This window comes from Chroicocephalus ridibundus, chromosome 18 (genome assembly GCF_963924245.1).
Source record: "Chroicocephalus ridibundus chromosome 18, bChrRid1.1, whole genome shotgun sequence".
NCBI classification, from domain to species: Eukaryota; Metazoa; Chordata; class Aves; order Charadriiformes; family Laridae; genus Chroicocephalus; species Chroicocephalus ridibundus.
The window spans coordinates 3,809,932-3,832,570 of record NC_086301.1 but is presented as its reverse complement, the minus strand read 5'-3'; the positions used below and the strand labels follow the sequence as shown (position 1 = coordinate 3,832,570).

At 53.7% G+C, this 22,639-nt stretch overlaps 1 protein-coding gene across 3 annotated transcripts in view; it reads right to left on the bottom strand.

Moving 5' to 3' along the window:
- SORL1 (sortilin related receptor 1) overlaps nt 1-22,639 on the bottom strand; it is a 53,091-nt gene that overhangs the window by 18,619 nt on the left and 11,833 nt on the right. For 2 of the 3 annotated variants that reach the window (XM_063355234.1, XM_063355232.1), the window contains exons 5-28: nt 21,190-21,257; nt 20,664-20,844; nt 18,626-18,727; nt 17,496-17,665; nt 17,130-17,322; nt 16,817-16,934; nt 16,209-16,282; nt 14,371-14,459; nt 14,080-14,258; nt 12,495-12,681; nt 11,280-11,408; nt 10,960-11,045; nt 9,109-9,281; nt 8,786-8,917; nt 8,186-8,277; nt 7,240-7,486; nt 6,645-6,783; nt 5,777-5,950; nt 5,488-5,601; nt 4,229-4,351; nt 3,440-3,559; nt 1,022-1,147; nt 693-800; nt 107-238 (exon numbers count right to left, since the gene is read on the bottom strand). In XM_063355234.1, the coding sequence (XP_063211304.1) occupies nt 107-238; nt 693-800; nt 1,022-1,147; nt 3,440-3,559; nt 4,229-4,351; nt 5,488-5,601; nt 5,777-5,950; nt 6,645-6,783; nt 7,240-7,486; nt 8,186-8,277; nt 8,786-8,917; nt 9,109-9,281; nt 10,960-11,045; nt 11,280-11,408; nt 12,495-12,681; nt 14,080-14,258; nt 14,371-14,459; nt 16,209-16,282; nt 16,817-16,934; nt 17,130-17,322; nt 17,496-17,665; nt 18,626-18,727; nt 20,664-20,844; nt 21,190-21,257 (3,256 nt within the window). The remainder of the gene's footprint in view (nt 1-106; nt 239-692; nt 801-1,021; nt 1,148-3,439; nt 3,560-4,228; nt 4,352-5,487; nt 5,602-5,776; nt 5,951-6,644; nt 6,784-7,239; nt 7,487-8,185; nt 8,278-8,785; nt 8,918-9,108; nt 9,282-10,959; nt 11,046-11,279; nt 11,409-12,494; nt 12,682-14,079; nt 14,259-14,370; nt 14,460-16,208; nt 16,283-16,816; nt 16,935-17,129; nt 17,323-17,495; nt 17,666-18,625; nt 18,728-20,663; nt 20,845-21,189; nt 21,258-22,639) is intronic. The other variant, XM_063355233.1, reaches the window with a different exon arrangement.

Sequence of the window (22,639 nt, the reverse complement as noted above, 5' to 3'; positions counted from 1 at the left end):
ACTGGCAGGTTTCTGGTCCCATGGGGAACTCGCTCTCCTCTCCATGCCTCTGGTTTCATTGTCTATTTCACTCTCCTTTTGCAAAGATGTGCAATATCACACTTACAGCAACCAGCGTAGTTGGCATCTTCATCTGATCCGTCTCGACACTGGATGATGCCATCGCACACCATGGAGTGGAACAAGCACTGCTGCCGGTTCTTGCACACAAAATCCATGTAGCGGGTGCACAGGGGTTCTGGAGAAACGGGAGGTGAGGAGGAGAGGGGATGGCACCTCCGCAGCCCTTGGCAGCAGCAATGCCGCCAGCTGCCCAGACCTGGGCACAGCGGCCGGAGTTCAGCAAGTTACAGAAAGTTTCCAAGACAAATCGCTCGGGCTCTGTCCCTGCACAGGCCGAGAACGTGCTGGGGTACGAGCGGGTTGGCAGAGGCGTCAGGAAGGATTTGGTCACCCCCCTGAATACAGCTCCCGACAGCGCGCCCTCCCTGTCCGTCACGGCCCTGCCTGCTGCGCCTTTTGCTGACATTCGCAGACCAGCCGATTTCCCAGGGGGCTCATGAATGCTAACTAAGGCTTTCCCATTATCTCACCACGGCTTTTCTCCCAGGGAGACGGGCTTTGGCAGGCCATGAAGGCTGTCAGCCCTCGCTGCCAGGGCCCCGCCAGCTGCCCCCGGCCCCGGTACTCACCGCAGTGCTGCTCGTCCGAGGCGTCGGAGCAGTCGTTGATGCCGTCGCAGTGTTTGCTGGTTGGGATGCAAGTGCCGTTCGGGCACTGGAAGCCATTGCACTTCTTTTCTGAAATTCAGAATTGGGTAGATGTTGTGTGGCTTTTGTGTGTTTTTTTTAAGCTGCCTTGAGTTAGCTACAAAAAGCCCCGGCTGCCTTTTCCCTGTGTCTGCCTGCTTTTGGAGGGATGGGGATCGTTCCCTGGAGTTTGCTGCGGGGTTATCTCGGCGAGTTCGTAGAAATCCCTCCCGCCCTGTGGCAGAGCCCCCTCCACACGTGTGGCGCGTTACCGCAGTTGGCCGGGTCCTCGTCGGAGCCATCCTGGCAGTCGGCGTCGCCGTCGCAGGCCCAGCGCTGCGGGATGCAGTGGCCGTTCTGGCACTGGAAGCTGGAGGCCTCGCAGGTGTGATATACTGCTGAAACCAGAGTGGGGGGAACTGCCTGAGCGCGGGGCGCCGGGCTGAGCTGTGGCACGTGTTGTGTCAGGCCACGCAGCCCAGCACCCTCCGCCTGCACCGGGACTTCACGCCGTGGCAGGTCCCAGCACCAAGCCCAGGTAGCAAGCACAAGCGACCACTTCATGGGCTCCAGGCAAGAGGCTGCCAGGAGTCCGGGTCCTCCCTAGATCACGCCATGGTCTTTTCCTCTCTGTGCCATGCTGCTTCACCAGCCTGCCGTGCCTCAGGGATGGCTTTCGGAGGCTAGTGAGCCTTCACAAAGCTCCCAAGAACCTCTTGCCTTTTGATCTCAGTCCTCGGTGTGTGTGGGCAAAGGTGACAGTGGTGGCATCTTGATGGAGATGGCAAGAAACGTCACAGTGAGCAAGCGAGCCTTGGCGGAGCATGCAGGCCAGACTCAGAGACAGCCTTTAATTAAGGCAGTCAAGGCTATTCCCTCTTGCCAAAGCAAATTAGAACTACAATTCTCTTTGGGTTTCCAAGGGAGTAGGGCCCTGGCTCTCCTTAGGCTCCTGTCACGAAAATATCTGCCTGTGGGGTGTCTTGGTTGAAGCCTAGTCTGTGCTGTCACTTTACAGACAAATACCGCTCTTCAACCAGGAGAGCACTCGTCGTTATTGAGAAGAAAAGCAATGTTCAACTTAATTAAATTGCATGCTACTGGATTTTTAGGTTGGCAAGTGACATGCACTTGCAGATATTTCAAAATACTACAATCTTGTGGCAGTAATATTCTATTAGGTATTCAGTGTGAAATGTAATTATTTTAGATAAGAGCAGTAATTGCAGCCGGTGAAGTCAGATGAAATGTTTCTCAAATAATTGTGATCCTCTTAGATAATTTCAACTTTAGGCTTTATAGACCCGATATGCTTTCTGAAGTAGGTTCCTTTGCTGTAGTAATTCTCTACAGAGAAACTCATATGAGAGATAAGTGATACCAATATAAATTAAACCTTCTTATATAGCCATGCACTCGGAATACTAACGACCAGGCTCCCCAGCGCTGCGCTATAAACCCCATGTGCTCGAGGCACAGCAAATGCCACAGGGGGTGAGCTCGGAGGCCTGAAAGGGATCTCCTGGATCCCGTGCCAGAGCCCCACGAGAGCAGGAAGCCCCGCTGTCTGTCCCAGTGGCTCCGGGGCTGCTGCCAGTACCCTGGGGGGCTCCCCTGGCCCACCAGTGCATTTGCTCTTTCCACATGGCATGGAAAACACTGCTGTTATCTTAAAATATCGCCTCTATTGTTTTACAAGTATGACGTCTTTCACTGATGGACTGAAGCGCTGCCTACTCTCAGAACTCTTCTCATGCAAATACTTTGGGTTGTGTTGGTTGGGTTTTGGAGTTTTTGTTTGTTTTTAGTGGAAAAGACCAACACATAGTTATCTGTTGCCTTATCTAATGAGGCTCCATCTGTCTGTTAACTTTAAGCGACTGCTGAAGGACTTCGGTATTACACTGTGGTGCTGAGGACGGTTCAGTGTTTTAACTTTCAACTGCAAATAGAGAATGAGTCTTACAGGTGTAGGCCTTGCTGCACTAGAGGCATAAACTAGGAACAACACTATCTCTGGCAACCAGGTTGCATCAATATGAGTCATAAGCAAAAACAGGAGCGGATCTTCTAGGCGTGACTCCATACTCAAGACACCCTCTTTAGATTTCCAAACCCCCGGAGCAGTGTGGGGCCACTCAGAAGAGGGAGCCACTGCCCGAACTAAATCTGCCCCTCCTTCAGATCAGTTGATTGTGGAGAAGGCGCAAAGAGCGTGCCTGTTTTCTGCAACGTATTTAAGGGCAAGAAAACGGTCAGAGTGTGAGCCGTGAAATCCGATGAGTGCACATGGGCCTATTTGCTGGCTCCGTGCAACAAGGGAGCCCTTTTTGCGCAGAAGCATCCTTTGGCTGCCTGGCAGCCGCAGACTGTGGCCCGGTGGCCACCGCAGCAATGCACGCCTGTCGGTGCAATCTTCTTGCAAGTAAAAAGCAAAGCTGGATCGCTGCGCGAGCATCGCAAAGCAGTCAGCAAATTCAGAGCAAGCCCTATGGCCTGTTGAAGGCACTAGCGGAATGAAACCCTTCGCTTTTGGAACATTACATCACCATGAGCTGAGCTGTGGGCTGCCTGGCTGCCCTGCCAGGCAGGGAAACTGAGGCACAAGACATTGGCTGATGTCTTGCAGCACCTCAGGCTGTAAGTAATGAGTGTGTGCAATAGGTTATTGATCACATCGAAGGGCTTACCAGTGCAGTTCACTTCATCGGACCAGTCCCTGCAATCATTATCACCATCGCACTTCCAGGAAAGACGAATGCACATCCCGGAGCTGCAGCTGAATTCGTCGTTTCTACACTGGTGAGCCTCTGCAAACAAACACACACAGATCAGATGCTGAGGGGACAGGGGAGAGGAGAAGCAAAACTTCACACGGGCTATTGACCGAGCAGAAGAGGCTGATATCACAGAGGTGGCAGCCTACACAGCCCTGCAAAACAGACTTGTCCTGAAAGCATGTTTTCCTGCCTCATCCCTAGCCCTGAATGACAACAAGCTATCGCTTTGCTGTTTGCAGACTCTTGTCTCCTTCAATTCAGCAGCCCACCTCTCCGAATCGCCGAGTCGGAGGTGGATGGCCACAAACACAACACCACTGAGCAGCCCATGCCTCCTGTGCGCTTGCTGGGCAGCTGCCCAAGGTCGGCTTGTGATCTCTAGTGAATATTTGGCTTCAGGTCATGGCAATACCCAAGGAGCGGAGCAGGAGAGCTGGATGATAACGGCACAAAAGTCTCTCTGCCAGACCACAGCGAGGGTGAGAACCAGCGCACAGCCCCACTCTCTTCTCCCATCCCTCATTTCCCAGTACCTATTAAATGATGGGAGGTGGCGGTTGGCAGCCAGGATTAACAGGGAGATCTGGTGAAGCACTGCCTTGCCCTACAGCGTCTACGAGTAGCGCCCTGCCTGAAACACTGCTGGGTTTTCCACCCTTGCAGAGGGACGGGGAAGGAGGTTTGAGCGAGGGCACCCACCACAGTGACTTTCATCGCTGTTATCACCGCAGTCATCCTCCAGGTCGCATTTGTAGGACAGCGGGATGCAGGTCCCCGAGCCCTGGCAGCGGAACTGGGTGTTGGCGTCACACACGGTGGTGGCTAATGCGGTGGAGAGGAGAAAGAAGTCGAGGTTCTGGTTAGACAATGTGTTCCTGCTGCCCGAGTGCATGCACTTAGTGCAGGGAACCGAGGGGAGAGGGATAGCATCCTGCGAGCTTTGCTCAGTGCAGCCTGAGTTACTGTTATGGCATTTTAATGGCATTGTTAGGAACTCCGTGTAAAGCAGAGCAAAGAAGAGTTAGCTATCTGTCAGGGGACCAGGGCTGAAGCCTGTGCCACCCACTGCGTCCACTCACAAGTGCCTCCCAGCCAGGGAGCAGGAAAGCCGAGGGTGTAGAGCTGCCCACTCCCCACAAAGGGGACTCGAAAGCGCAAGTGGCAGCCAAAGGAGGGGAAAAGCTGGGCATGAGCATTGCTAACCGGTCCCTGCGCCAAACTGGTGATCCCCAGCAAACCCACGCAGAGGAACGGGTACCCACAGAGGCTGTCCCTCACCCAGAGCCAGGCAACGAACTCAGGCTTGGACCCTGCTTACTGGTATCGCAATGTTGGCAGGAAAATAAGCTCTTTATCAGTACAAAACCGCATAAATGGCATCTCTCCAGGAACACCTGCTCCTCCGATGATTCCTAACTTTAAACCCGGCCCTTGTTCCACAGAGCGCTAATCCAAACCCTTCAGGCTCTGCAAAGCCTGGTAACATCTGCCCTTCCTGCACGCGTTGGCAGTCCCTAATTTTACTCGAAAAGGTGACCTCCATCCTTAATGTGTGAACTTGATTTATTAGTTCAACAAAAGGCCCACGTCTCCACCATGAAGCCAGAAAGTCACTTTGTATCTGCACGTTTTTCCTCAGCATTTGCTGTGCCCTCAATTAGCCTCAGAAGACAATTACTACAAGAGACAAACACGCTCCCTCACGGGAGAGCTGGCATCAGTCTCACCGAATTTTAGACGCTTACACCTAAGCTGGTCAGAGGGGAAATATTGGCCCTTGCAGGACACGACTCATCCCACCAGCTGCAGCTGCGTACCCGAGGAGGAGATGAATCGCACCCGTAGAGCACCTCTTGCTCTCCGTGACTACAGGGGAGCGCAGACCATCGGCTCAGGTGCAATGCCAACACAGCAGACATCTAAATTTGGACGGGCGAATGCCACCGCAGGACACTTACGGCAGTTCTTCTCATCGCTCATGTCCCCGCAGTCATTATCGTTGTCACACTGCCAAATGCTGTTTATGCAGTTCCCGTTGAAGCATCTGTACTGGTTCGGCAGACACGTGTTTTCTGGTGCAAAAGGGAAAACAAAAACAAGCTGGCATGAGGCATGACGTTGTGCTTTCAGAAGACAGGCCGTACTCCTCCTCGCCCAAAGGGCACTGGAAAGGTTGAGCCGCCCTCTCGCAAGGGCAGAAGCTGCCTCTCAATGTAAAGCAGCAGCAAGAACCGAGCGTGGTTTTACCTTCCTTTATGCAAGTGTTGTTCTTCATGACGTAGCCATGAGGACAGTCGCACTTCACCTCTCCTGTGGGCAGCACGGTGCTGGACACCCCCTCGGGGCACTTGCAGCTCCTGCCGTTGTTGGACTTGGGCAGGCAGAGCAGGCTGCAGGGCTTGGCGATGCAGGCGTTCTCCCCTGCGCGACGAGAGGGAGGAAGGGCACACAGTCAGGACGGATGGCTGGAGATGCCACGGGAAGCCCAATTTCAGCTGCCATCCCAGGCTTTGGGGTCAGAGCCCCATTAGGAGCCAGCTCTGTGGTGCTGAGCACTGAGGCTGCCCTTAGAAATGCACAGAGCCGTCTGCTCCGGGGAGATCAAGGGCCTTAAAGGGCTTCCCAGTCTCTTGCAGGCTGCTGACCAGCGAAGCCCTTTGATGGTCTGACACCCATCTGAAGCTGAAGCCAGTCCCTTCAGCGCGTACACCGTGCAGGGGCTGCTGCTACCTGACTGCAGGCCAGACGGACGAGTGAGTGGAGGACAAAGCTGGTGCAGCTCTGAGACTCTCTACTTTTTTTGGACCGTACAGCATTTTGCATGGAAAGGCCGTGGTCTGTGACCCAAACTAGGAGGTACCACCACATCTGAGTGCCCTATGGACTCCCTCCCTGATGGGGAGTATATTGTGGCAGCCGAGAAGTCCAGCACACCACTAATGAAACACATTCCTTACACCAGCTCCCGAGTGCTTCAAATCCTGCAGGAAAGGGGGTGTATTCAGGCTCACGAAATGTGAGACGGGCTGGCCCAGTGGCCTGGGGACTTGTGGAAATGAGGGATGAACGCATTTCTAAATTGCAGGAAAGACCATCTGCACACTCATGCAATTACCTGTTGTCTTTCCTCTGTAAAAGATTTTCATGTCCATGATTCCATTTAATCGGCCAACTAAGATCTCCATTCTCGAGCCGCTGTTTTTGGATGCTCTGAAAATACTCAGCTGTGACCAGTCGTTCCAGTAGATTTCATTCTGAAACAAAGGCTTTGCTCTTAGCGCGAGGAGCAGCGCTGCTGGGGCCGCGCTCATCAGCGGGTACCTGCACTAAGCCACCCTAACCACCTGGACACACCGGGCAATCGAGAGCACAAAGTCTCCCCAGCCCAAGGGGCAGAAGCAGAGGAAGACCTGAGCTGGGATTTGAGCAGGGACGGAAGCAGCAGGCACGCCTACTGAGTGGCAAACAATCTGGGGAAGATACTGCAGTGCAGCTGCTTCGGAAAGCTGCACGTCTCTTGGATGTTGGGCCTGGTTTCAACGGCACCTTTCTGCTCGGAGCAGAAAGAGAGCAAGCATCATGCCTGCTCCTACCCCCCAAATCCAGTGTGCTCAAAGCTCTTCCACTACCCGCCCCATAAGCGCAACGACCTCTGAGCCTGTCTGCTATGGAAACGCATGCTGATGAGAAACGAGGCGCCGCATACCTACCTTAAACACAGCAATAGCGTAAGGGTGAGGGAGACTGTCCAGGATCACGGATCTCTGCAGCCCGTTGAAATCGACCCTCTCGATCCTGTCCATGTAGGCTTCGGTCCAGTAGATCCAGTGGTCATCCACAGAAATGCCGTTTGGCCACCGCACGCCCTCTGAAACAATGCACCCGGCCGATGAGCCATCCATGTCGCTTCTGTAAATGCCGGCTCTGGAGTCTCCCCAGTCGGTCCAGAACATCAACCTGACAACAGGCAGGGAGGTTACGTGAAATAATAACAAAACAGCTCATCAAAAGGAAACAAGTTATGAAGCAGAGCTTTGAATACTTGATATTGCACATCTCTTGCAAGACGTGCCTTTGGAAAGGGAGCTCTTTGCAGTTCTAAGGAACACGACTGGCACATCTACGAGCAGCAGAGAGGCTTATTTAGCTGCAGGTTCTGTGCTGTGAGTGCAGCTGGGGGTTACCTTGCGTCGAACCGCTTTGCTTTGGCACATATGGCTGAAGGCAGCTCGGGACGGTCAGCGCTACATTTGCACGCAGCAGCCGCGCCAAAGCCATACTCAGATGTAACTTGCGTTTGGCGCTGGAATTTGAGCACGGCTCAGATTCTCGCGCGTCACTGCAGCTTTCCCCACTGACCAGACCAGTTTTACTGGCAGCAAAAGTGATTTGCTGGTAGATGTGTTGTATGGGGAGGAAAATAGCAGTTTAATCGAAAGAAAAAAACAGTTTGTGACCTCTGCTCCGAGGCGGCTGGCACCTTAGGGATGCAGGACTGGGAGCCGCACTGCCTGCCACCGCTCCCGTCCCCATCCTTGCTAAGCTCGGAGGTGCAGGAGGGTGCAGCACCCTCCCTCGTTTTTGCCTCTTATGAGGGTGGCGGTGCAGGACGGGAATAGCAAGGCAGCAGATTATTTGCGATGCTTTCTTTCTTACCCGTCTCGGGGAACCAGAGCGAGGGCTCTGGGCCGTTCAAGTATCGAGGAATTGAGGACGGTGAGTCGCAGGTCTCCGTCTGGATTGGCAACCTAGAGTCACAACCAAAACCAGGAGGGGTGTGTTTACTGTGGGCATCGAGGAGGGCAATTGCACTGGTTAAAGTTACGTGAAGTCTGTGGCAGGTAATTACTGCTCCCTAATAAAATAGCCGCCGTGGGCGCAGGGAGCAGTTACTGTGAGGCAGGCGATAAAAGAGGATAGATGGGTGCAGTTATGGACAATTCCATGTGACTGAGCGAGCAGCCGCCTGCGGCAGCGCTCCATGCGTACTGCGCAAGGATGGTGCTTTTTTCCCCCCCATTTCTGCTGCGTGATTCGGCCTCACGAACTGATCTCTGTCTAAGTAGACAGGGCTGAATGTTATCATACCCTGTTTGCATTTAGATCCAATAAAGCGGGATGTGGGACGAGGGTCAGCGTTCAGTAATGCCCCACCAGCAGTGAGATTTTAGGGTGGCAGACAACTTAGGTCCCGGCTACCTCAAAAGATGCACTGATATAATCACTTCTTGGTAGCAGGGGTGGGCACAGCCGTACCTCAATTTTGGGAATGCCGGCATTGACCCAGTAGAGCAACTGACTGAGAGGTTCAAAGGCCAAAGCTTCCACTGTTTCCAGCCCGGTGCTTATGATTATTTCTTGCCCGGAGCTGCCGTTGAGACAAAGACGCTGAAAAAAAAAATAAATCAGGATAAAAGATGAGGAACTTCCGCAGCCTCAAGGCGAAGCGCGGTCAGGTGTGCGAGGCAAGCCCTAACAGACAGGGCAGGCAGGAGGAGTACCCAAGATAAATATTTGCATTTCAGGGTGTGCACGCAACACCTGCCTTGGTGCAAGGACGCGGTGACACGGGCGCTCACCTGTATAATGTCCAGAGTGATGTCGGCCCAGTACAAGCAGTTGTGGTCGTAGTCGAAGTCCAGGGCGACAGCCCCTCGCAGCCCAGCCAGGGGCAGCTCCTCGCTGACGCCGGAGGCGAGGTCGTAGCGGTGGATGGAGTAGCGGGTGGCATAGAGAATGAACTCGTTCTCCTCTGCAAGAACAGGGAGCGCCTTGTTTAGACGCCTCTTGCCGTTTTTAGGCTGCTCGAGGGGCCAAAAGAAAACACCAGGTATTTTTTTCTTACCCCCCAACTTGTACATTTTAGCACCTCAGCGTAAGGGAGGCAAAGGCCCTTTGTCTCGGTGGGATCAGGTTAATGAGAACGCGCTAATAGCCTTATGTGGGTCCCGTGCACACTTGTGCAGGGAACACACTGCGGCCGTTGTTCCTTCCAGGGGCTGAAGGAGGAGGTAGGGACGGCAAAATCCGTCGTGCCCCTTTCCTTCCCACGTCAGCGTGCCGCCCATTAGAAACAAAATACTGATCTCCTGTTCCTCAAAAATCTCATAAAAAAGGTGGGAGTGATGTAAATCTGCAAGTCCTAAGGGACGCCACCACCGCAGTGAATATCCCAGGGTGGGTTTTGTTTCTAATTTGCGCAGAATCCAGTGTAATGGGATACTGGTCCGGGACCAAGTCTCCTGAGCATTAGCACACTACCGGTAAAGTCCAATAATGCTATTAATGAGTAAAGCTAATGTCAGTAAGTAACTCTGGCTGTGCATCCCTAATGAGATTATGCGGAGATACGAAACAGATACCGTACATGAAAGTGTTACCATGGTGCGAGCCAACATGTATCTGAAGACGATCAGCAAATACTCTGGGAACGCGGCACTTCAAAGCCCAGCCCGATGGGGACTGCAGGTTTATTTTTCAATCGGCAGGGCCCTTCTCAGCATGACTAACACAGCTCTCCAAATAGCTCGAGAGGGCTCGGAGGGGTGAACAACGTGTCAGGTTCTGAACGAGGAGGAAAACTTAGCACGGCGTTGGCTTGAATCCCAGCAGAGGAAACGCTTCCCCAGGCACTCGCTGGGCTGTTTTGCACCTGGAATATCTTTTGCATCCTGAAAAATCTTAGGCCAGTGCAGGAAAAGCTCAGCTCAGCCCCTGTTACGTGCTGCCCCATCCCTTACACAAGCCTCTTCCATGTCTCGGGCTCGCTCCTGAGCTGCTGTGCGGCAGCATGCTAATCACGCAGCTCGTGACGGCAGATTAAATTAAAGCTGTAACAAGCAGAATGCAAATAACTTTGGCAGCGCAGGAGCACGAGACCGTTTCAGTGCCTGGTACATTTGAGAGGAGAAAATAGGATGGAGGCGAAGCGTGGCAGGGACGTGTCTGAGAATTAAAGGGCAGCATCTGCCCCGGTCTGGCCCCAAACAGCCGTCGTTCGACAGCGTACGGCGGCCTGTCTCAGGGCAGCACCTTCCCAAGGGTTTCCTCAGGATGAGGGGTATTTTTGATCTAACTCCTCGATCAACTGTCTTTCTGGTTGGCTTCAAGCCCACTACAGTGAGGACGTGATGGGGATAAGAGGGTTCCTGCCCAGAGACTGCACTGAGGGGCTCCACCTCTGTGTCTTCAGGAGCAGAGAGGGCTCTGCTCCGCGGGCTGAAGCTGCGCCTCAGCAGGTCCCTCAGAAGCTCATTTGGTGCTGGACAGGACAGGAGATGATGGATTTATAACTGACCGAAGCATTTCAGCTCCTGTGTCATAGGTTTTGTCTGAGAGCCCTCTGGGAATTGGTGCGCGGTCTGTCCGGCACTGGCCAAAGGTTTTATGAATGAAGCCCTTGTGCCCGAAGCAATCCCGTACGTACTCACCAGCTAGCGGGCACGGTACCAGCTCCCCTTCGAGCCGTGACTCGATGTCTCCACCCGTACAAGTGTCCCCAGAGATCTTTCGGTAGCTGCAACACATCCAGCCAGGCACTTTATGTCATGGAAACTGTTAACATGCCACCCTGCACGGCTAGAATAAGCAGTGCTGCTTAGTTGCAACGTATATCCAAACATGCAATTTGTTTACTGCTGCTCATGGGGCGTTTGTGTGTGGTTTTGTGGTTGTTTGGGATTTTTAATCACCAAGAGGATAAAACCCAGCATTTAGAAGATTAGGTTCCCCTCCCAAGGACAACGCGTACCCTCGAGTCTTCTTGTACGTTGAGCCCACAGGGCAAGGGACCGGCGGGTCATACGGTTTCCCGGCAAACTCAGGGTCAGGGACGCAAACTTCTAAGGATAAGTCGTCACTCAGCTTAAAGCCAAAATCACTGCAAGGAGAAAGAAAGATGTAAGGAAGGATGAGGGGAAAAGGAAAAAATGCAGTTATGCTATACTATTACTCCGCTGTATTTTTGCATAGAAGTTTTAAGAACCCGAAGGATCTCAGAAGTCCATTCATTTATTATCAGTATTTAGCTGCATAATAATATCTCACGGCCAGCCAGCGTCCGTCTCCAGGACATTTCAAGAACATTTTTGGACTAAGCTTGACAGTGGCCGAGCAGACTGGGGTAGGTGAGGCAGCAAGGCACAGCTGAGCAAGCGTGCCCTGAAAATCTGGCCGCATGTCCCGGTTCTGCTAGCTGGCTTAGGTCACTGGTCTGTCTCTTGGCTTTTTCTGTCGGTAAAATGGGAGTGACGGTGCATCTGTTCTTTGGAAAATGCCGTGGAAGAGGTTACGTCAATCTGATATTGCAAAGAGGCCAGGGATGCAATTCTGAGGCAGGAACCGGGTCCCCCCCAGCCCTATTCCCAGTCTGCTCACGACAAGCCGGACTCAGTCTCTGTCTCGGCATCGGACAGGCACGTCTGGAGCCCTGTCCCTCACTGTGTGCACTGGGCACGTGCTTGGTCGGGCCGTGAGCTCCGCTCAAAGTCCGGTCCCTGAAAAGCAGTTCACTTGCTGACCCCAAACCTTTGTATCAGATTCCTGGAGTGTGTTTCCCAATCCTGAGAGCTGTGCAATGTCAGTAATGGGCAAATCGCAGATAAAATGATAGAGCCAGGCCAGTTGCATCCCTGTGGCTAAAGGGTCACTAAGCTTTTTGGCGGAGGATCTCTATGCGCGATGGGAAATTGTCTGCCATCATTTGAAAGGTGATGCATTAACAATACTCTCCTCTTCTATAGAACCTTTCAAAGGCTCCTGAAAGGCTCTAAAGACATTAATTAAGTCTCAGGCCCCGTTATTAATGAAAGGATGTTTTCAGTCTATTTAGTTTCCTCTTTGCTATAAAATCAAGCAGCGATACAAAGAGCTAAGTAAATTGGATGTTTGTTCACTTTGAGTGATCGGTCACAGATATTTATCTCCGACTTACAATCCAGACTAAAAGAAATTAATTGGTCTTTACCATTCAAAGTCTTCCCTTGTACAAGAGCAGTTGGAGACCATGACAGGCCTGTCAAAATCTTCCCCATTGAAACAGGTCGCATGAGGAGTCCTCCTTTTGAAAACGGTTTTATGCCCCAGTAAGCATTCGTTGCCTCGCTCGTCGGAGGGCGACCACAGTTTGTAGTCATTCTCCGTGCAAGGGACCCCTAAGAGAAGGAACGAGGTTGGGGTGAAGAAAGGCGCGCTCCTTGCCGTGACCCGGACCAAGGGTTTAAAAGCAAGAGGGTCACAGACGTCCCTTGGTCACCGCTGCCAATACGTGCCCGGCGAGGATGTGCAAAGCACGCTATCGTGTCCTGCGCCGCGCCCCGGGGACCGGGAGGGACACAGAGAGCCTTGCTCTCAGGAGAGGGGTGTAAAGGCCTCTCGAGGGGAGCCACAGGCTCCGAGCAGCCAGCCCAGCCTCCGAGGAGGCTTCATTAACCTCGACTTCTTGCCATGGCTAGTGGCATGGAGACCCAGGATGCTCGGAGCGAGGGCAGGCGCGTTGGGACCCACTCATGCATCATGAAGATGCCCGTTGTCCCTTTACCCTCCCCACCCTCCTCTAGCACAAAATGAGGAGTTTCCCCCACACACACAGTTTCAAGGCTCAAACCCTGGCCCAAAAGAAAGGGCAGAGCAGAAAGTATTTCAGCTCGGAGCGTGCAGCGGCACTCGGTGACAGGAGGCAACAAGCAGCTCTGTCGCGGTGACAGTGAATTTGCAATGCCTCATTTAAATGAAGTCATTCTGGTTACCAAACAGATCCGTTTCTAACAAAATGTCAAGGGAATCAGTTATAAATTTTAGTCAAGCAAATTTCTCTGCTGGGTTTAACTGCTCTTTGATTAAAATGCTGCCTCACAATCAAAGCTGAAATGGGTTATAAAACATTCATAGGCACAAGCCTTCAGAAGCGTTTTTTTTTTTTCCCTTTTCCTTTTCAACAAATCCCTTGGCGAAGGGAAGGGGTATGGGGAGAGCGCAGGGGATGCGAGCACCTTCAGCAGCCGGGTCCACGTGGACATGGGCTGCGAGGGACGGGGCACCCGAACACGGACGGTGGTACCATAGCCCCACAGGCGATGCCCTCTCCTCCCCGGCTCCCATGGGACAGCTGGGGCAGCAGGGTCTGCTGCTAACGGGACTCGAGGACACCTCTCCAGGGTCTCTTTTGGAAAATAGGATGAAGGGCAAGAGCACCAAAGATTTTTTCCTTGCCCGATTTGTATTTAGGCGCCCAACTTTGCGTGTGCGTCAGTGGCAATGCAAGAGCTTAGATGATTAAATAGTGTAGGTTGTAGCCTGAGGTTTCTAGATCGCTTTGGGCTTCTGAAAGCGTCTCCCGTGCCCCTTCCTCGCTCTCAGCCCCTCAGAGGGGGTATGTCAAAACCCACGTGCACCCTTTGGGATGCTCGGGGCAGGCTGTGCAGCGTGGGGACCGGCTGATTTTAGGCAAGGGCTTATTAGCGTGTAACCTGCAAAGCTATGGGGTGGTTAGACAACGTCTCTCCCACCGGCACAACCAGTGTCAGCGATGGCTCTGTCACCCGTCCCCTTACCCAGCACGTCTGTGGTGTTGATCTGCAGTATCAGCCAGCTGTGGCCGTTCTCTTTGTATGAGCCAAAGATGGTGAATATGGTGCTTTTCTCCCCGGGCTCAGTAAGCAGGCCATACACAAACACCGGCTTCTCTGAGAAAGTGAACGTTTTCCAGGTTTCCCCTTCGTTTGTGCTGTACCTGGAGAACGAGGGTTGGGAGAGCTGCCAGGGGCAGGTCCTGCCCGCTGCAGGGCACTCTGTGCCGGCGCCAGCCCGAGCCCCAGAGGCAATGCCCCTGCCCCACCGCTTACTTGAGCTGGTCGGTCTCGGTGCCTTGCGCGATGGCCACAAGAATGCCACCATGGTCGCCCCAGGTGTAATAGTGGGGTCCAGATAGTGCCTGGAAGAGAAAGGGTGCTGAGGGGTGCATCAGAGCAGGGAAAAGCTTGACTGGAAAGCATGGTTTGTCAGAAATGTTGTCTGACCCAAGCTAATCTTTCAGGTTGCCTGGGCCAAGCCAAGTATCTGGAAGCACCAGAGATTCAAGTGTTACGGGCCAACATCTCCTGTCAAGAGCAGCCAGACCAAGTTTCCCCAACGTATAGCTGTGTTGAAGAGCAGCACTGCGCCCTGGATTCTGCTCCTCCCACATCATGTCCCGGGAAAGAATTAACAAAGTGCCATGACATGAATCCAGAGCCCATCGCTCCCCGACTCAGTCTGCAGCTCTTTGTTATGTCTGTGAGGATTTCCCGATGCTCCATAAGGAGTCCCCGCCTCCCTGTGACCGCAGGTAAGTGTTGGCTTTTGGGCTGTAAGGTTTCTTGAATGCTCACAGAGAAGTGGGGTCATGGTGTGCAAAAAAAAAAAAGCCCCAGAGACAGTTCATACATCTGTCTCGTGGAAAGAAACTCGCATTTCGTGCTCATCTCCAGCTCTATCTAGTGACCACCAAGACAAAAACCACCTTTTTTTCCTGTCTGGGAAGCCCAGCGCAGCTCAGGATGAAAACAGAGAGCATGAACGTGCCTGATTCTGCTCGGAGGACACGCTAACGTGCTTAGGGCTGTGCTTGCGCAGGGCACTGAATGCACTGTTTCTTTCTTTTCTGTGCTGTGAGACCGTACCGGTGATCTGGAGAGCAACGAGCCTTCCAGCCTGCCGCTTGCCAAAGCCGAGAGGAGGAGTTGGGTTACTGCTTCTCGGCTGAGGAACGGCAGAGCTGGGTCATTCTGCACCTCTGCTTGCCTTACAAAGGGCCCAAACAAGCCGGGAGCTCAGTGTTGTTAACCGCGGGTCAACGCTTCCTCGGCATGTTTTAACGGCACTTGAATGCAAACCTGCCTGCGAGCCAGGGGAGGTTGGCACCTGAAAGTCTTGGCTTGTGGATACCCTTCTCCGGCTGGGGAGCGCTCCTGTCTTGACGCAAGGCTCCCGCGGGGAGAAACGGTGGCTCCCCGTGGCCACTTCCCAGTGGAATTTCGGAGGCGCCCGCTCTCAGCCCATCGCCTTTGGCAGCAGCCAGACCCGTGGCGTGTCCCCACCGCCGCTGCAGCTGCCCAGACCTTAACCCAGACCGCGCAGCACTTACGGGAGGAAAAGGAGGCCGTTTAATTCGCAGGATTAAATAGCTTGCAGATGTTGAAATACCATATTACACTCGCAGCAGAATGCACAGGCAGACCACAAATGCTGCCGCAGACCAGAACACCCAGCATCAAACTCCTCATACAGCGAGGCCGACATCCCAGTTTTCTGGAAGACGTCGAGCCTCTCCGGACACTCTCACATACAGTCCTGCCTGTCCGTCCCATCTACAAGGGGCCAGATGACCCATGCCGATGGCAAGTCCTGCCAGTCGAAAAGAAGAACTAGAGGAGGGAGCTCTCCTGCGTTTGAACCCACCACCTTCACCCAGAGGACCGCGACCGTTCACCTCTACGCCAACCCACACGTGGTCCTTCATTTAAAGCCCTTTTTGCCTTGGTCTCAAGGACATTCTGCACCTTCCAGCTACAGCTCTTGGATTCATATGTGGAGGTCAGCCGTAATGCCCAAGAGCTGCACATCGCTTATCTCTATTGCTGCTAACCTCCTACCCACTGCACCGCCGCATCGGCCAAACCGGCAAGCACAAGAGCAGTCTTACCTCTCTCCACCTTGCTCCGGCGCTGCTCGAGACATAGACGTTGGTTTTCCTTGCCATGTTCTTGCCAATGGAGCCTAGGAGAACAAGAGAAATCATTCTTCTTGAGGAATGCAAAGCGAGTGCTTAGAACGAAGCCAGACACCTCTAAACTATTTTTATCTGTGAGCAAAATGATGACTGAGGAGCTGATTTTTCACACTATAAACTAATCTCTTCAGAAGCAAATATTTTAGACTAAGCCAAGCTTTAAAAGCAGCTGGGGAAAAACCTACGGCTATAAAGATGATGAAACAAAACACATAAGTGTTTTCTTCAGTAAAGGAGTGAGACAAACAGGAATTTCTGTATGTTAAAGAAACCTTTCACATGGATAGCGGCAGGAAGGAGGACCAGAATAAAGCGGGCAAGGTTTCTCACATCACTGTGCTGCAGTAAAAGCTACATGCTGTAATTACTGTACAGGGACTGCAGCAGAGATAGGACAGCAAAATGCACAATTTAATTGTGTTTTTGTAACCTGTGTATACAAACTAAATGCTGCCAAGTTCCTCGCGTCCTGACAACAACGTGCCCTAAGCCCTGGCACACTGTGGGAAGGAAGGAGGTACCGGTGGCGATGATCAGTCCCGGCGCTGACTCCTTGGAGAGAATGGACATCCTACGCAGCTGGAAATTCAGCAGCTGGCTCAGGCGCTGGGCCAGGTGGAGAGAGCAGCCCTGAGAAAACTGGAAAAGCAAACCACAGCGGCATTAACCCTCCATCCCGCGCTCACCTGTGTCCTCATCCCACCTATCCCATCTCTCTACACTTGGAAAGGCAAGGAGGGACTTCCTTATGGCAGGACTGCCATTGCAGCCTATTTTGCAGGGTGGGGGGCTTCTCCCGCGCTTGCCCCCCTGTCCTTTCTCGCACCACGCTACCTCGCAGTCTATCTGCTCCCCATAGCGCGTCTGTGCCGGGGGCTGTAGCAGCTCCCAGGTGCCCCCCTTGTCAAAGGTGATGACGGAGCGCATGTTCTCCTCGCTGAAGGAGCCATTGATCAGGGTGGCGATGTAGACACCCCGCACGCCTTCGACGCGATGGAAGTCCGCGAAGGGCTCGTTGGCAAAATACCTGCGAGGAAATACAAAGGTGGAGTCTGGGAATCGCAGCCTCCCTAGGTCTGGGGAGTGGGGAATGTCAAGCCATCAAACGCAGCCAAAAACTTCAGGGACTTTGGTCAATGTTCTCATTAGAGAGAATCGCATTAGAGAGAGATGGATCTGATTAAGCGTGTCCCACGTTACCTGACCAAGGTGTCACTGCCAGCTCCTCCCGGGCTGTAGTAGAGCACGTTTTCTAAAGACAGCGAGAACTTCAGGCCTTCTGCCTCCGAGATGTAGAGGTTGGTACGGTTGTTATCGTGGCTGACACACACAAACACTTGGTCCTCCGAGGCATCGGCAACATAATATTCCTTTGGATGGAAATGAAAGGCGAGCAGGCTTCATAGGTGTGAGCACACCAGCAGGGTTTATGTACAGGCTGCTTTAGCGTTTCCTCTTAGCTAGCTGAAAGCTAAATCTTCTCTCTACCCATTTGTACTTTTTCTACTTTGCAAGGAGGTATTTTCCCCTCTGCTTTTACTTTTGCGTTTCCCCTCCCCTGACCGCTATCCTCTGCCCTCCGCCCCGCACAACCCGCCGGCATTCCCCCGGGAGCAGCACAGGGAGCCGAGCCCCATCGGTGACAGGTCTCTCTCTGCCTGGACCCCTCTGAGGCCTGGGGCGTCTCCCAGCCAGGGGCGTGCCCCGCTGCTTCACCAAACACGGAGCGCACCGCTCGCGCTCTCCTTCCTCCCCACCAGCCTGGGGACGCCACAGCAAGTCTGGCTCAGGGATCGCAAGCTCTGCAAACCATGGCTGTCCCCCTGGGCTTCCCCTGCCCGCAGAGAAGATGGATGCTCTGGGCCACGATGGTGGAACCAGTGTGTGTTCGGTGACCTAGCACGCCAGGCCATGGGAAGAAGTAAGGTCCCCAGAAGCCGAGCCAAGGCACTGAGCACCGAGCTCAGCCCCTCTCTGCGTATCTGGGCTTTGCGGCCAGTCTCCATCACCAGTGCTGGAGGAAGTCGGTGACTGTCTCTTTCCAGACAGCCTCACACCCAGGACAGTGCTGACCCTACACAGTGCTCTGGGTATTCCAGTATTTCTCCAGAGGCACGAATCGCTAGAATGAAGTACCATCGTGTAAACAACAAGATCACCCGAACATGAGCTTTTGCTCAGCTAATCCCCCGAACAGGGTCATACAAGGTCCCTTCCCAGCTCCGGCTCCCGCAGCGTCTGATGAAACGCAGAAAAAACTGCTGTTGACATCTGAGGGCGTCCTTGGCAAAGGAGGCAGAGAGGAGGTCTTCTCGGAAATGGCCACTTACCTTAATTGGATGCTTGGTTATGAACTGTGCCGCGCGCATCGGCTTGCGGTTGAAGGAAACCCAGAGCTGGACCGAAGGCGGCTGCGAGCTGCCCTGCAAACGCTGCAGCAGAGCAGAGGGACACATTAGGAGTAGCTCTCGCCCCCGAAATCACCCTCACCTCCAGCAGCGGCCGAAAGACAGACTGGGGCAAACTCACAAACCGTGTGCCTCCCTGCGTGCGGGCAAAGCCTGGCAGCTGCCCACTCCTGTTGTACATCCACATGGGCAGTGCTCAGCAAGGAGAGAAACTGCCCTTTCTGGCTGGCCAGATGGAAGTAAGGAGGCTGGGTTTAATTCCTCCTCTTTCTGCAGAGCACTCTGTCCTTTCCTTCCTATTTTTAATGATTCGCGTTAAATGAAAGGCACCAGTGCGAAGCCACAAAGGTAAAAAGCTGGGGGCAGCCTATTTCATATGGGATGCCAACGGTAAGAACCTAAACCCAGATCTAGGCTCCAAAAATAAGCGGCCTGATTTTCCTAGGCTCCATATCGCTAAGCAACCGCACCTCCCACAGAGAGGAGCAGAAGTTGGGAGTCCTGGGTGCCTCTGTCGCCCAGCCTGTCCCCTCCCCAGCGCCGCTCTGGGGTTTGACATGAGTGCCACATCCCACACCTGGGGATATCATTTCTAAGCCCAGGGGTCCGCAGCCAGGCTGGCCTTTCTCTCAGCCTCCGTGTTTGCCACCGGTCTTTGCCTCAGCCTGGAATATGGGTGATTTTAATGTCGTTTAGTGTAATGCCGGTCATTAGAGCTGCAGGACAAAGCGCGATGGCAACCCCTGAGCCCCGCGGAAGCTGGAACAACCCCGAAGAACCCCCAAACTGAGTTCACCCCTTGAAAGGTAGCGACTCAAACCAGCCCCGTGCTTTCAGGGCGCTGCTCCCCGAGCCCGGTGACTTCTCGGCAGAGACGCGGACCATCCCCCACGTTTCCCTCTGCACCACCAGCGAGCCCAGATAAAATCTTCTGCAAACCACAGCAGGCTGCAGAGCAGGCGTAGCGCCAAGGGGCCAGGCCCCAAGAGGTGCAGGCTGTACTGCCTGCGAGAGAGGCTGCCGAGAAACTGAAACTGCTCCGCAAACACGTCCCCCGCCAGCATCAAGCAAATCTGCGGCTGCTCGGGTGGCCGGAGGTGACACACTTGCTGCCAACCACCTAGGAAACGCTACAGGGTTTTGCAAGGAGTCACCCTGAAATGGCAAAGGTTGCTCGTTAAAACGGACTCGACGGCAGCAGCGGGGGAGCAAAGCAATGTTTGCATTTTCTATAAAGACGACTGCTCCACCACTTCTAGAAGGAATGGGACTCAACCTCTCCGCTGTCATGTCTCTGATCATCCGTAAAGGACTTGCCCTCAGAGAAAGCACAGATGACTGCTAGCTTTCTTTCACATTTGTCTGAAGCTGGCCAACAGCTTCAAAAAGTACAGGGGGCCTGGGCTGCAAAGGGACCGCAAAGAGTGCTGTTGCTCACCCGCATCCTCTTTCCGTAGGAAAGCAAACTGAAAATCCAGGTCTCTCACCAGGCTGGAGCACGGTAGGCTACTTGGACCTAGTCTATGTGTGATGGTAATCCTTTCTGACAAGCGGCCTCCTAACCACCGAGCTGCTGCGCCACATCCCCCCTTCCCCTGCCACTGCGTCCCTCCTCGCCTGCCTTCCCAGGGTTTTTCCCCGGTCCCAGCACTTTGCAGCCTGACCTACTTCTGCCCAGCCTGATGAAGGCAGGCGTAGGGAAACGCCATTGCTCCGAGCCCCGCCAGGAGACTGGCGTCGGTAGGTGTTGCTTTGTCCACGGTGGCACGAGGTGAAGCGGGGCAGGCAGCCTGAGCAACACCTCTGGGACAAGCTAAACGCAAGGTGCAGCAGCGAGCAGCACCGACCCTAGCAAACGCTCTCACCGCACTTTAGACACAAGCAGAGCGATCACCCGCTGCGGCCGTGGTACTGTACCGAAGCATCCACCATCACAGTGATTTGCTCGCATAATACTTACCACGGACTTGGTTGCAAACATGTATTTGTCCCTGAGCTGGAAGTCTTCAACATCTTCCAGGATTATTTCTTTATTCTCTCGGCTCTGAAAGAAATCGGTGCTGCGAATGACAGTGGAAGCCCCAGAAGGCTCGTGCCGCTCGATGTACACCGTATTTGGCTTATCGTAGGGCTCAACTCCCCTGGGAAGAACAAAAGGAAGGCAGCGGTGGTGTTATTTCTGCACTCGCAGAGCAAAGCAGAAGGCAGCGGGTAGCAAGGAGCGGGAGCCTTATCAAGAGGGCGGGCATGGAAGAACCAGGGGAATGTGGAGCATCCCAGGAGCCTGCATTGGTGGCTGTCTCTTGTCACCCCACCGTGCCACATCCCCGGTAGCAGGGTCTCGGCTGGACAAGGGGAGCAGGGGACCCGAGCCGGAGCACACTGTGGTACCCGGGTCCCTGATTCGCGCAGGGCGGCAAAGGAGGCCAGAGGTGAGAAGCAAGAGACGACAGGAGCTGGGTGTAACACACAGGGGTGACACGTACCAAGAAAAAGACTTCACGTGTTCCTGAATCATTATCCAGGTCTGGCCAAAATCATTCGACTTCCAGAGCTGCAACGACAAAGGTGGGAGATGGCAGTGGGACTGGGCAACCAAACAGAGCCAGTCCTTTGAGAGACCCAACCTCGGGCAGCAACGGCAGGACAGACACGTGTCCATTGCAAAACTGTGAACTGCTTTGATGACTTCTCTTTATATGCCAGCTACCCAAAGCAACAGCAACCTTTCTGTCTGCAGGGGAGAATAACCCAAATGGGAAAAAATTGCACCTTAGTCTCCTACCAGAAGGAATTCTCACTGGCTGTTGATCCACTTGGTTTTATACTACCTCAGAAATAAAAATAACTCATTATAATGTACTCATGGACTGCGTTAGCAAGGGTAAATATCCGGGCAGAGCCGTCTCCCCCTCGGAGGCCGTTACAGCCTCGAGCACAGCGACACGCTGTTGCTGCAGATCTGTGGGCATCAGTAAGGAAAAAGTCAAGAGGAGAGATAGTATCTGTCATTGCACCAACAAAAGTAGCAGCGATAAACACGCCAGCCCGCAGGCACATCGGCCCCTCTGCCCATCCCTCCAAGGGCCTGTGTCCCTGAAACCTGCCTGGTTTTTTTCCAAGCCCTACGGTGGCACCTGAGCTGCAATTTTTGCCTCTTTTTTGCAGGTACGTGGGTACGGCCAGCCAGACTCCAGCCTCGACAGTCAGTCCAGCATCATGCCCGAGGAAGGTACCGCTCCCGGCCAGCTCCGTCGCCCAGGAAGGCATCGGGGGTGCCCAGCACACACCCTGCTTTGTCCCGACTCAAACTGGCACAAACTGTGAGTACAGCCTGTACGCTGTCCCTGTTCACATCTTGGGGGATAGTTGTTTCACCTCCAGGTTTGGCTTACGCTGCCTGTATCTATCTGAGGGTGCTGTAATTACTTACAAACTGTAGCCGATAGCTCCGGGGGAGAAAAAAAAAAAAGGATTTGTGTTCAAGAAGCAATTTGTTATGCAAAACCCCAAGACAAACCACTTGCCCGCGTGAAATACTGCAGAGGTCAGTCCTGGCTCAGCTGCCAGCGCTGCGCGGTGAGTTACGACCGCAATGCTCGGGGAGATCGATACGGTCAGGAGCGGTGTGGATGAAGGACCAGCATAAATGATGGAGAAGGGAAAGCAAATGTTTAAGGCAGCCACCCTGCAGGTACCACATCGTCACCACAGCAGAGGTCAGAACCCAGCCTGACCTGTAGGGAAGGGGTGTCCAGGCCAATTTGGGACAGCTCTGCGTACAGCGATTCAAGATCAGACACTCTGGACGGTCAAAGCACAAAACCACACGGCGATGGCACGAGGCAGGGTGGATTTCGGCATGCCATAAGGGCTGTGGGGCACGTAACGGGCCAGGGGAATGCGACGGCAGGGTAGAGGCAGGACGCCGGCCCT